At 40.4% G+C, this 11,967-nt stretch overlaps 1 protein-coding gene across 11 annotated transcripts in view; it reads left to right on the forward strand.

Moving 5' to 3' along the window:
• HIVEP2 (HIVEP zinc finger 2) overlaps positions 1-11,967 on the forward strand; it is a 137,369-nt gene that overhangs the window by 110,015 nt on the left and 15,387 nt on the right. For 10 of the 11 annotated variants that reach the window (XM_068184749.1, XM_068184746.1, XM_068184754.1 and 7 more), the window contains 3 exons: positions 949-993; positions 2,255-7,871; positions 8,623-8,777. In XM_068184749.1, the coding sequence (XP_068040850.1) occupies positions 2,466-7,871; positions 8,623-8,777 (5,561 nt within the window). In that variant the 5' untranslated portion in view covers positions 949-993; positions 2,255-2,465. The remainder of the gene's footprint in view (positions 1-948; positions 994-2,254; positions 7,872-8,622; positions 8,778-11,967) is intronic. The other variant, XM_068184752.1, reaches the window with a different exon arrangement.

Consider the following 11,967-nt stretch of genomic DNA (forward strand, 5'->3'; position numbering starts at 1 on the left):
ATAGTTGCTAATTGAGGATCATTGCAATAGTCTGTATCCCCTACTCTGAAGCTTATGTTCCAGCTGTTTCGAAAGATCTGTTCTTTAGAGATGCTCTGACTTTTGGCATAAATAAAAACAATAAAGAAATGCTGTCATTGTCGCTCTTGTTGTCACCGTTGAACATATATCCTTTTTAATGAAACAAAAGCAGAAATCTGTTTTTGAAGAAAGATTTGTTGAAAACTGAGAGTCCTCCTTTCATGCGAGAAATGGTTTTAAGGCAATGAGATGATGCTCAGGCTCCCTCTTCTCTGATCTGGTCTTTTCAGGAATACAGAGTAGCCTGCAGTGTGGTGAGTCAGAGAGGTGGCAAGTTATGGCAGTCGCAGAAGTCTTTTAACCATGTATTCTGTAATTTTCTTCTGCAAATTTCTTCTCTGAGAAGGCAGCCATATATTCTGTAGTACTACCACACAGGTGTTAACTATTTTGGACATCTATTCCTGTTTCACTACATTTTCTTGTCCCTGAGTGATGACACCCTGACCAGGAGTTTATGCTAGTCCCTGAAACATTTAATGAGAGGCCTGGAGTCTAGAAGTATTAGCTGGAGAGAGGCATTGAAAGGGGATTTGCCAAGGGGATTCAGGGATAATCCTGGCTTAATAAAGGCATAGGAATGAAGAGGTACATTGGCAGCTCTCTTTTCACTGATTCAGGAAGGTGAGACTTTATTAGTTTAGACTTGCTGTTATTCATCTGCACATTAGAAACCTAAGTCCTTTAAAACTATTCATGCTTATAGTCTTCAAATGTAATTACTCAGACCTCTAAGACACAACATGATATTTTCTAGTGGATGGGTAAATTAAATTTTCAGACCTCTACTGTAAATAATAGAGGATTTTCATCATCATCTATACCTAATATCAAAAATTTCTTATAATTGTATTTTTCCCCCCACAGGAAATTTGAAGATAGTCATGCCTATTAGATGTTTAGAAAATGAAGGTAATTACTTTATACTGAAAAAAAAATTCTGAAGTGCTTATTACCTGTGTGTTTTCCTGCACTTTGCTATTGTTTCTTTAAGCCAAATTAATTTTCTCCACTCTAGGAATGAAAAGTATTCCAGTATGTGTAATACTGTTTTTGGGGTTTTTTTTCACTCATTTCCTTGCTAGAGTTAAATTATGGCTTTCTTTATAATTCTCCCTATATTATCCAGAAAATGTCTTGTGTTTGGATGACATGAAAACAGAGAGTGAACATTTTACTTCAAATTCAAATGCTGTACTTTTCTATGGTAATCATACCTCTGAGCTTTCCATCTTTTTAATGGAACTCTGGAAACCTGTTGTGTTTAAACATTACAAATGCATGTATACCTGTATGGAATTGTTTCAACAGTGAAATCTAAAATGCTAAAGTCACATTAACACAGTCTCTAATACATCCTTTACATCTAGCAAGACATTCTCACTAGAATTTAACATAGTGATTTGAAGATGGATTTGGTGAAAGGTACCAGTGGTGCTGTGTTTGAAATGCTTCTTTGATGTCTCTTTTTTGACTGTTTAAAAGTAGTTTAGAATGGTGAACAACACCTTCTTATAAAACCACTTAGCTGATCCTAGGTAAGAAATACCTCACTTCAGCAATTTTTTAGCAATATTCAGTATATACCCCAAGATGACTAGTTAGAAACAAGCATCTCCATAGTGGAGGGCCTTGTGCATGGACAGCCTCTATGTCAGAAGCACCTGTCATGATATGGAAAGATTTCTTCTCTGATCAACCTACTTTGACTTGAGAGGAAGGCCAGGTGACTAAAGTACATGTCTGAACCCTAAGTGAGTAATACTGGATAAGGTAATTCCCACTCACAGTGTTAGGCTTCTATTTTCAGCAGTGATTTGCTGAAAGAGCTTTGAAAGTATGTGGTGGACTTTTTGAGATCAAGCCTTTAAACTGTTCCCTGAAAGCCTTCCAAAATGACTGCTTAATTTGGAAAGTGTAGGTCTCTATTTTCCAATCCTAGATCTGCTGTTGAGTAGTGATTATGCTTGTGTGCAGTCTCTGGAGCCAGTCTTTACTGTGCCTGCTCACAAAAGGGAGTTTTGTAAAATGTAGTTACTTTTGCTGAAGTCCCTCAGTAATTTCCATGTAAGGCTAGATAGAAGTGCAACCGACTGCACCAATGTTATTTAGTATGGCTGTACTAACTGGTGTCTGTGGGTTTTTTTTTTTTTTTTTTTTTATTTCTGTACAGATAGTTGTGTCACCATGGAAGAGATGAAGAGAACTTTGCTCTAGGAGATCACAAGTATCTCTGGATCATTCTGCATCTCAGTATTTAATAACAATGGAACACGTCCAAATGCTATAACAAGTCTTTGCAAATGTGTAATAAACTGTTTAGGAAAGTTCTTGCCATGAACAGAACTGTTTAATACTCTCATTAGTGTACAGACACAAATCTAATGCCTATAGACTACTGCGTGGAAAGTTCCAAAGAGAAAGAAAAGTCTGTGAACTTGCAACAGCCCTGGAAAAATGGGAGCAACAAGACTTTGAAAAGCACAGCTTTGGGCACACTCCATGTGTCTGCACAGCTTTCAAGTGAACTAGCACTTAAGACCTTGTGTAACAAAATGGACTCTGGGGACACAGTTATAGGGCAAAAAGCTACCTCAAGGTCTGGAGAAACTGCTAAAGTACCAAGTAGATGGAGGCAAGAACATCCAGCTGTTATTAAGATGAGCACTTTCGGCAGTCAAGAAGTACAGCGGCAACCACAAATAGATCACGAGCAACTAGGAAACACGGCATCAGCACAACTTTTTAGTTCTGGGAAACTGGTATCATCAAATGAAGTTGCACAGCAAGTCACAGAGAAGCAATATCCACAGCATCGTCCAAGCCCTTACTCACATTCACTTTCCTTTCCACAGCATTCGTTGCCACAAGGCTTCTTGCACACCATAAAGCCACATCAGAGCTTGGAAGGCCCTCCATGGCAGTTTCCTAGCCACTTGCAATCAGTTGCCTCAGAGGACTTGTTTCCTTTTCATATGCATAGCCATAGTGGAGGTTTCTCCAGGAAGAAGATTTCAAGTTTGAACCCTGCATACAGCCAATATTCACAGAAATCTTTAGAACAATCAGAAGATGCTCACAAAAAAGAGCACAAACCCAAAAAGCCTGGCAAGTACATTTGTCCTTACTGTAATCGGGCCTGTGCCAAACCTAGTGTACTTAAAAAGCATATTAGGTCTCATACTGGTGAGCGACCATACCCTTGTGTCCCTTGTGGTTTCTCCTTCAAGACAAAAAGCAACCTTTACAAACACAGGAAGTCACATGCCCATGCGATTAAGGCAGGGTTGGTACCTTTCACAGAGTCAGCAGTCTCTAAATTGGACCTCGATGCCAGTTACATTGATGTGGAAGCTGAAATACATTCAGATGGAGAGCAGAGCACAGACACGGATGAGGAGACCTCACTCCTAGTGGAAGGGTCTGACAAACTGAGCCCCGTCTCACAGCTCCCACTGGACATTGCTAGCAGGAGTGGTTTTCACTCCTCCATGGAGGAGTCCTTGGTGGGGCCAATGAAAGTACCCATTCTGATTATCCCTAAAAGTGGTATTCAGTTACCCAGTGAGACTTCACCATATATTAGCTCTGATATGTTGCAAACCCCATCCTTAAGTACCAAGTCTGATGACTCTCATACAGTTAAACAGCGACTTGCACTAAGACTGTCAGAGAAAAAAGGACAAGATTCTGAGCAGTCATTAAACCTCTTGAGCCCACACAGTAAGGGAAGCACTGACTCTGGCTATTTTTCCCGCTCAGAAAGTGCTGAGCAGCAAATTAGCCCACCAAATACTAATGCAAAGTCTTACGAAGAAATAATTTTTGGGAAGTTCTATAGGATTAATCAAAGAACAGCACTAACTGTAGCCACAACAAATCAGGAACACAATTTAATGGGTAGAAAGGGCAAAACAGACCCATCACCTCTTTTAAATAACAGATTAGATATCAAGATGCTTGAGGAACATATTTCTCACCTGACTCCAAATAAAGAGGAACTCATTGACTCCAGTAATTTGAGCACTATTAAATCTACGCAAGTTTATCCAGGCAGCAATACAGAATGTAGACAATCCCAGACCACATCATCCATCAAAAGTGAATCCAACTTGTACCAAGTCAGTCAGCAGGGTGATGTGCCTGTCCTTCTAGAGCCCCCAGTAGATTCTTCTCCTCTTATTAGAAGTAACTCCATGCCAACCTCTTCTGCAAACAGCCTAAGTATTCCCCCATCTCTGAGAGGAAGTCATTCATTTGATGAGAAGATGACTGGCTCTGATGATGTATTTTATCCCGGGACAGTGGGAATATCCCACCAAAGAATGTTGAGAAGGCAGGCTGCCTTTGAACTGCCATCTGTACAGGAGGGACACTCGGATTCAGACTATCATGGAAGACAAGGGAAAAATATCATTATTGCTTCGAGCAGACAGATAGCAGGTGACAAAGGAGCATCCTTAAAAGAGAGGAAAGGAGACAAGAGCTTTTATGACTATGATGCCAGTGGAAAGCACTACAGAAAGTGGGAAGAATTTGAAGCTCAGAAGCAGAACTACAGGGACTCACCATCCTTAAGTGGGATGAACAAAGCGGGAGAGTTTTTTATTGATGCACTTGGACAATCTCAGTCAGTGCCATCCATGCTTGGAACAACTTTTGAAAACAGAAAGCGCAGGAAAGAGGAAAGTGTTGGAGATGAGGAAGACAGTCCTATGATTTGCAGCAGTACAACTGGCACCCCTGGGGGAATTCAACCTTTGGACTTTGATCCCAAATCCCAAATTCAGGAAGTGCCAAGAAGTGGATTTGCCCTTCAAGGCCTGGAAAATGCTCCCCATTGCCATGTGGAACGTTTTGAAATGTGCAGGCCTTACTTGCAGTCTGGAAGTCCAGCAGCTTCTTTGGAAGACTCATCCCTTACTGCAGAGCAAGAAAAGACTGCAGAATCACTGGTTAGAAAGCCCCCAGGAAATGTCATCTCTGTCATTCAGCACACAAATTCATTGAGTAGGCCAAACTCATTTGAAAGGTCTGAATCTACAGAACATATTGCATGCCAGCAGGAAAAGATGTATTCACCATCTGAAACATGCGAGAGTGAGATTTGTGAGTCCCCGATGAGCCCAGACCGAGCTCCACAAATGGAAAGTGTTGACACCAGTAAGCCATCCCCATCCCAGCAGCCTCAGCCTTGTCATATCCAGCCCAGGTTAGTTCGCCAACACAACATACAGGTACCTGAAATTCGTGTCACAGAGGAGCCAGATAAGCCTGAAAAAGATAAAGAAGTGCAGAGTAAAGAGCAGGAGAGACCCACTGAAGAATTCCAGTGGCCCCAGAGAAGTGAAACCCTTTCTCAACTTCCAGCTGAAAAGCTACCACCCAAAAAGAAGCGTTTAAGACTGGCTGACATGGAGCACTCCTCTGGGGAATCCAGTTTTGAGTCTACAGGTACAAGTCTCTCTCGCAGCCCTAGTCAAGAAAGTAATTTGTCCCACAGTTCAAGTTTTTCAATGTCCTTTGAAAGAGAAGAGAATATGAAGTTCATCACACCTCCCAAACAAGATGAATTTGGAAAACAGTCTGAGTTTTTAACAGTTCCAGCAGGTGCTTACTCGCTTTCCGTCCCTGGGCATCACCATCAGAGGGAAATGAGACGCTGCTCATCTGAACAGATGCCCTGTCCTCATGCTGCTGAAATCCCAGAGATCCGAAGTAAATCCTTTGATTATGGGAACCTGTCTCATGCCTCTTCAGCTGGAACACCTACTGTGGCATTGTCTCCATCCCGAGAAAGGAAGAAATGCTTCTTGGTTCGCCAAGCTTCCTTCAGTGGTTTTCCAGAGATTTCTCAGACTGATCAGAGCACAGAACAAAGTATAAAGCAGGAGCAGATGGAACATTCACAGGTTGGTCTTCGCTCTTCCCAGCTTGCCTGGCATCACTCCCCTTCCTCTGTACTCCAGCCCATTCAGGTAGATGACTCTGGAAAACAGGCTATTGGCTCTTGTGCTCAGCTTAGTAATAGCTCATCCCACCTTGCCCAGCAACAGGCTCTTGTTGCAGACAGCCCAGAAATGTTAAGGACTCCCTTAATCCAACAAGCACCTTATATTCCTAACAAACATCCATCAGAGCAGCAGCAGCTATTTGCACATCAGGAAAAAGTCCCATTTCCCCCTATTCATAGCACATTGTTTCAGTTCCCCTATCCAGCTGTCTGCATGGTTCACTTACCACCATCTCAGCAGCCTATCTTGTGGCAGTCCTGCACAGAACCTCTGCACTTCCAGCATCAATTTGTACAACAGCTGCAGAAATCTTATGTCAAACAGGCTTTCCAAATAGACGTGCCTCCAAGTTATCACCTGGAACATGCACCTGAGCTTATTGGAAAGAAAGCAGCTGATTATGTGCACTCTAAAGAGCAAGCATACCAGCATTACTCAGGAACATCTGGGTTGTATTCAAAAAATACTCTTGCTAAGTACCAGTCAGACCATGGCATTAAACCAACAGATACCTCCTCTGAGCGGCATCTTCAGACAGATTTTGACTCTCCAAGTGATGGATCTGTACAGTCTTTGCCAGGAACAGTTGTTCCTGTCAGGATACAAACCCATGTGCCATCTTATGGTAGTGTCATGTACACGAGCATTTCCCAGATCCTTGGACAGAGCAACAGTCCTGCAATTGTAATATGTAAAGTTGATGAGACAGTTTCTCAAAGAACATTGGCAACTAATGCAACCATGCAAGGAATTGGATTTAACATAGCTCAGATGTTGGGTCATCATGGAGGACTAGAAAAATATCCCTTGTGGAAAGTGCCGCAGACACTTCCTCTTGGACTGGAGCCACCAATTCCCTTGTGTTTGCCTTCCACTTCTGACATGGCTTCTACCTTGGGAGGAAGCAAACGAATGCTTTCCCCTGCCAGCAGCTTGGACCTCTTCATGGAGACCAAGCAGCAGAAACGAGTCAAAGAAGAAAAAATGTATGGGCAGATAGTTGAGGAACTAAGTGCAGTTGAGTTGACTAACTCAGATATAAAGAAAGATTTTCCAAGAATGCAGAAGCCTCAACTAGTAAGGCAGAGCTGTGCTACTGAACCAAAAGAAAGTCTGCCATCCATGTCATCCTCTTCATCACTATCATCCTCAACATCTCAAGATTTCCCACCTGTCAGCATGGCGGGAGCTGATGCATTCCCACTGAGCAGAGAGAAACTTTCCAGTTTTGATTCTGTGTCACCGGGACAGAAGTCCAGTGGCCCATCTGAAGGAAGAGACTCACCAGAAGAGTTGGATGTGGATGAAACAGCCTCAGATATGAGCATGAGTCCACAGAGGTCCTCATTGCCACCAGGAGAAATTCAGGCAGAAGACCAACTGAAACATCAAAAATTACCTCTTGGGATGTTAGTCCAGATGTCATCTAATACTGTTGGGAAAGTCACAGCCTCAACCATTCTCCTGACAGACGTAGCAGATTTTCAACAGATCCTTCAGTTCCCAAGTCTGCGTACTACAACTACTGTGAGCTGGTGTTTCTTAAACTATACAAAACCAAATTACACTCAGCAACCAACCCTCAAAGCTTCTGTTTATGCTTCATGGTGTATAAGTTCATGTAACCCAAACCCATCTGGGCTAAGTACAAAGACCACTTTGGCACTTTTAAGGTCCAAGCAAAAAAACACCACGGAAATCTACACCCTGGCTGCTATGCACAGACCTGGAGCTGGTAAACTGACATCATCAAGTGCATGGAAGCAGTTTGCTCAGGTATGTAAGAAATTTTAATAAAATCAAATTCATGTATGGTTATGGGAGAAATTTCTAGTAAACTATAAAAAGTGAGTTAATTTTTTTTTTTAGAAAAGTTTCCCCATTGGGAAATCAGCCAGTGACATCTTCCCAAGACAAATTTGAAGCCTCAGTTTATCTTTCTGCAAGCTCTGCTACTGCTACTGTCTCTGTCTCTGTCTCCATTTTCAAAATTAGATGTAAAAAGTGAGGCTTTTAAAGCCCTCCATTCATGTGTGCCAGAGCCTGATACATTATCTCCTTTTATTTTGCCCTTTGCTTTTCCCGGTAAACAGTGTCAGACACAAACATCCACATGGGTTTGTAAGAAAAGATTAAGATAAAATTGAGTAAGGATCTTCAGATCTATTTAATGTCTTTTACATATTGACTCTTCCTCATGGATTAAGCATTTGCTAATGGTGCCAGGGAAAATTCTGTAATGGCAATAAATTACCTTCTGAGGCTTTTCCATATCTATTTTCCATGATTTTTTTTTCCTGAGGAAAGATACAGTATTGCCTTTTCTGTCAAGATTCTTGTAAAAATTTGTCCATGTTTCCTCCTCTTTTATTCTCTGTCAAATTAAATGGGACAGATTAATTCATCATATAGAGTTGGACCAAAATGAGAGTTTGGCTTTGACTTGGCATGTTAAAAGTATTTGAAATGAAGTGTGCGTTTATTGTATGCTCCAGAAGTAACACCCTTCCTTGACTTTGTTCTACAGATGAAACACGAGCCATTCTTCTTGTTTGGCAGCAAGCTTGAAAAGAAAGTAGTGGGGAATATTATAAAAGAAAGAGTAAAAGGAGACATTCATGGAGATAAAGACATTACATCCAAACAAACTGAGCCGATACGAATTAAAATCTTTGAAGGAGGGTAAGAAAATATAACTGGAAATGTCAAGCTCAGCCTGTCATTTTAAAGACATTTGAAAATGAATATGAATGAATTAGAATGTGAACAGTCTCCTATATTCTTGCCATGTCCTGTAGCTTCCAAGTCTCTTCTTTTTTGTCTATTTGTCAGTCTTAAAACACACTGCAGGGTACCTGTATACTCACTTTAGCCTCTACTTTGCTATTAAGACAATTGCTTTCCATCTGTGTGAGAGCACTCACTTAAAATTGTTACTTTAATTCCTTAAGTCATAAGGAAGTGGATGAACTGTTAACATTTTGATATTTTCTGTGCCATTTCTTTGTATTTAATTACTGCCATGAGGATGTGTTTCTATTTTTAGGCACTGTGTACTTCCACTCATTTGAATGGGTTGACAACGTGTGCTTAGTCTTATTCTTGTAATATTGTATTACTTACTGAGGTTAGATTTTGGAGATAAAATGTAAGATACCAATGAAATCTATGGCATCTACAGCTAATCCATAGATCTGTCATGTATGGTTGATAAAATAATGTTTAATTTTACTATGGCAATCTAACACTCAATTGATAACAGAAAAAAATAAGAGAGGAAAGTCAACTAACATTGTTTTGAGGCTTAAGAAACTTGTTAAGAAAAGAAAATGAAATTAAATTGAAAATATTATTGAGTTTCTTTTATGGAATTCTTACACAATGCAATTAGTTTGCTGGTTTTTAGTCATGCATAGTCAGGTGGCTAAACAAGATATGGTTTTCATTCTTACCAAACTCAGATGGTCCCACAACACTATTTTATTGGGGTAACTAAATAGGTCAGGAGTGAGATGTGAGAAATTCATACATCCCTTTCCTTCTCCTGTCATTTTCTACCCTTTAAAATCTCAATTGTCCTTCATTGATGTTGTGGTTTTGTCTATGATTGAATAATCTCTATGAAATTACGGTTGCCATTTCTCTGTAGTCTGCAACACTGAAGGAGTATAGCCTACATCTTGCTTGAAAGACTGAAAAAGTTATTTTGGAGGTTTTTATAGTATGCTGGCCCAGACACCCTTATCCTGACTGTTATCTGTAGCTGTACCTTGTTCTAGTACCTAAGCCAGTAGACTGGGTTTACAAGAGTGACCCAAATGACTGGGTTTACAAGAGTGACCCAAATTCAGTGGTAAGCCTAAGTTTACAAGAAATTTAAAGAACTGTTACTTCAACTCACACCCATTTTGAAGTATAAAATTTGCCTGCTTCCCACTATGTACCATTTCTGAGTTTGGATGACCAAGCTGAGGATAGTCTGCCTTGATGTAAGCTACATGATGAGAGTTCAGAAGAGTAAAAGTGTGTTAAGAAAATCAACTTAAAGTAGGATTCAGAGGAGTGTGAGCTGCAGCAGATCACTCTATAATAAACTTCTACTATCTAATACTTATGTCAAGAAATTTTGTGTGTTACTTGCACTACCTTAAGTTTTCCTGTACAACACTAAGGTTTATGACACTATTTGAGTAAAATCATATAATTCACACTTCACTTAGAAATGTCTCCTAGTAATACTTGGCTATGTTTAGATACCCATTGAGTAAAACAAAACATAAGAAACCTTGATGTGCACATTAATTTCTGGAGTGGGGAGAACAAATAGTCTGTTCAATAGACTGGGACTTCCTCAATAGAAACATATAAACTGCAAAACTGCAGCAAATGAGGTGATGCAGTGTCAGTAGGTCCACTTTTTACTCATGCATCATAACTTTATGGTACATTTTACAAGAATTATTTGTGGAAGAATAGATTTGTTCTTTCCATTCTAGAAATTCATTTGGCTATTTTTTAAATTGGTGTAATATACCTCAGATATTATTGTCATGTCTTGCACTGCTTTCTGTCCTGGTTAGTGAATTTTTCCTTCTCTTCAAGTCTATCACTTCTTAAAGCTAGTTTTTGACATGGTGGGTTTCTATGCTTGCTTCTTCTTGGCTGTTTGTTGAGCTATTTTGTTCCTCTCTCTTCAAGCACATCTTCATCTCCTCTCAGTACGTAGTGCAGTGAACTATATAGTAAATGTCTGTTACCTTCATGTCACATTTTCACCTCTGGACCAGACAAGCATGGATGGTCATATCTTGTTTCAGCAGGATATTTTCATTTTGGTTTTTGGTTTACATGGGGAATGGGTTTCCTTAGGCTTTGTGATCGGTTTTGTTTCATAGGTGTGAAGAAGATAATTAGCTGAGAAAGATCTGTGGTTGTCCGCTTTTTGTTTGTGTGAAAGCCTGTCCACCTAGCAGGCAAGTGGAGTTCTGCAGCTGCCTTGTGCCAGTGGGGTGGAGCATTCATATGGCAGCTGGGCAAAAAGCAGATATCTGGGGCTGGGGATGGGTAAGAAGGTGAAGGAGCAGAATCGGAATTGAGGCAAAAAGGAGATAATAGAATCCTAAAGTTGTTACGGTTGGAAAAGACCTCTAAGATCGAGTCCAATGGTCAGCCAGTGCCACCAGATGTCACAGCACATCACCACCTCACTGCAGAAAGCCCATCAAGAGCATTTTGTAAGCATTGTAGCAGAGGGATTTTGGAAGAAAGAAACTAAGCACTGCATTATTACCACTGGCAGGTGGCTTGATTCAAGTGAAATTATCTGAATCACAAAGTCTGCTTTCCACCCTCTGACTGCAGATGTGACTGATGGGATATGAAGCAGTATTTCTCAAAGAAAAGCATTAATTTCAAGTTCAGTCCTTGCTGCAGTAGAGTTAGTTACTAATGGTGTGCAAACAAAGAAGGGACAGGACAAGCATGCCTGCTCATCTGACACCTAGTTTAATGACATTATCAGCTGACAGCAAGAATTCACAGTTTGCTTATGTTTGTACTTTCATATCTATCAGTAATAGACTCTAATTGAAGAACTCAAATAAAAACATTTTGGATAGAAATTGCAGGACTCTGAGACTTGTCAATGCTTTTTAACTCAAGAGTCTCATCCTAGTCAAACTCAGAACAGCAGTGTCCAAAGTCCGTACATGGATGTTACATAGTAGGAAGGGGGAAATTACTCAAATCTTTGAAAGAGGCACAAGTTAGATTGAATATTCCTGAGGTCTGAAAGGTAATCACCATGACTCTGACTTCTGGTCTTTTAGTTTTTGCACTAGCCCTTCTTTAAATGTCAAGTTTGTGTGTATCA

Source organism: Anomalospiza imberbis, chromosome 3, assembly GCF_031753505.1.
Source record: "Anomalospiza imberbis isolate Cuckoo-Finch-1a 21T00152 chromosome 3, ASM3175350v1, whole genome shotgun sequence".
Classification (NCBI taxonomy): domain Eukaryota; kingdom Metazoa; phylum Chordata; class Aves; order Passeriformes; family Viduidae; genus Anomalospiza; species Anomalospiza imberbis.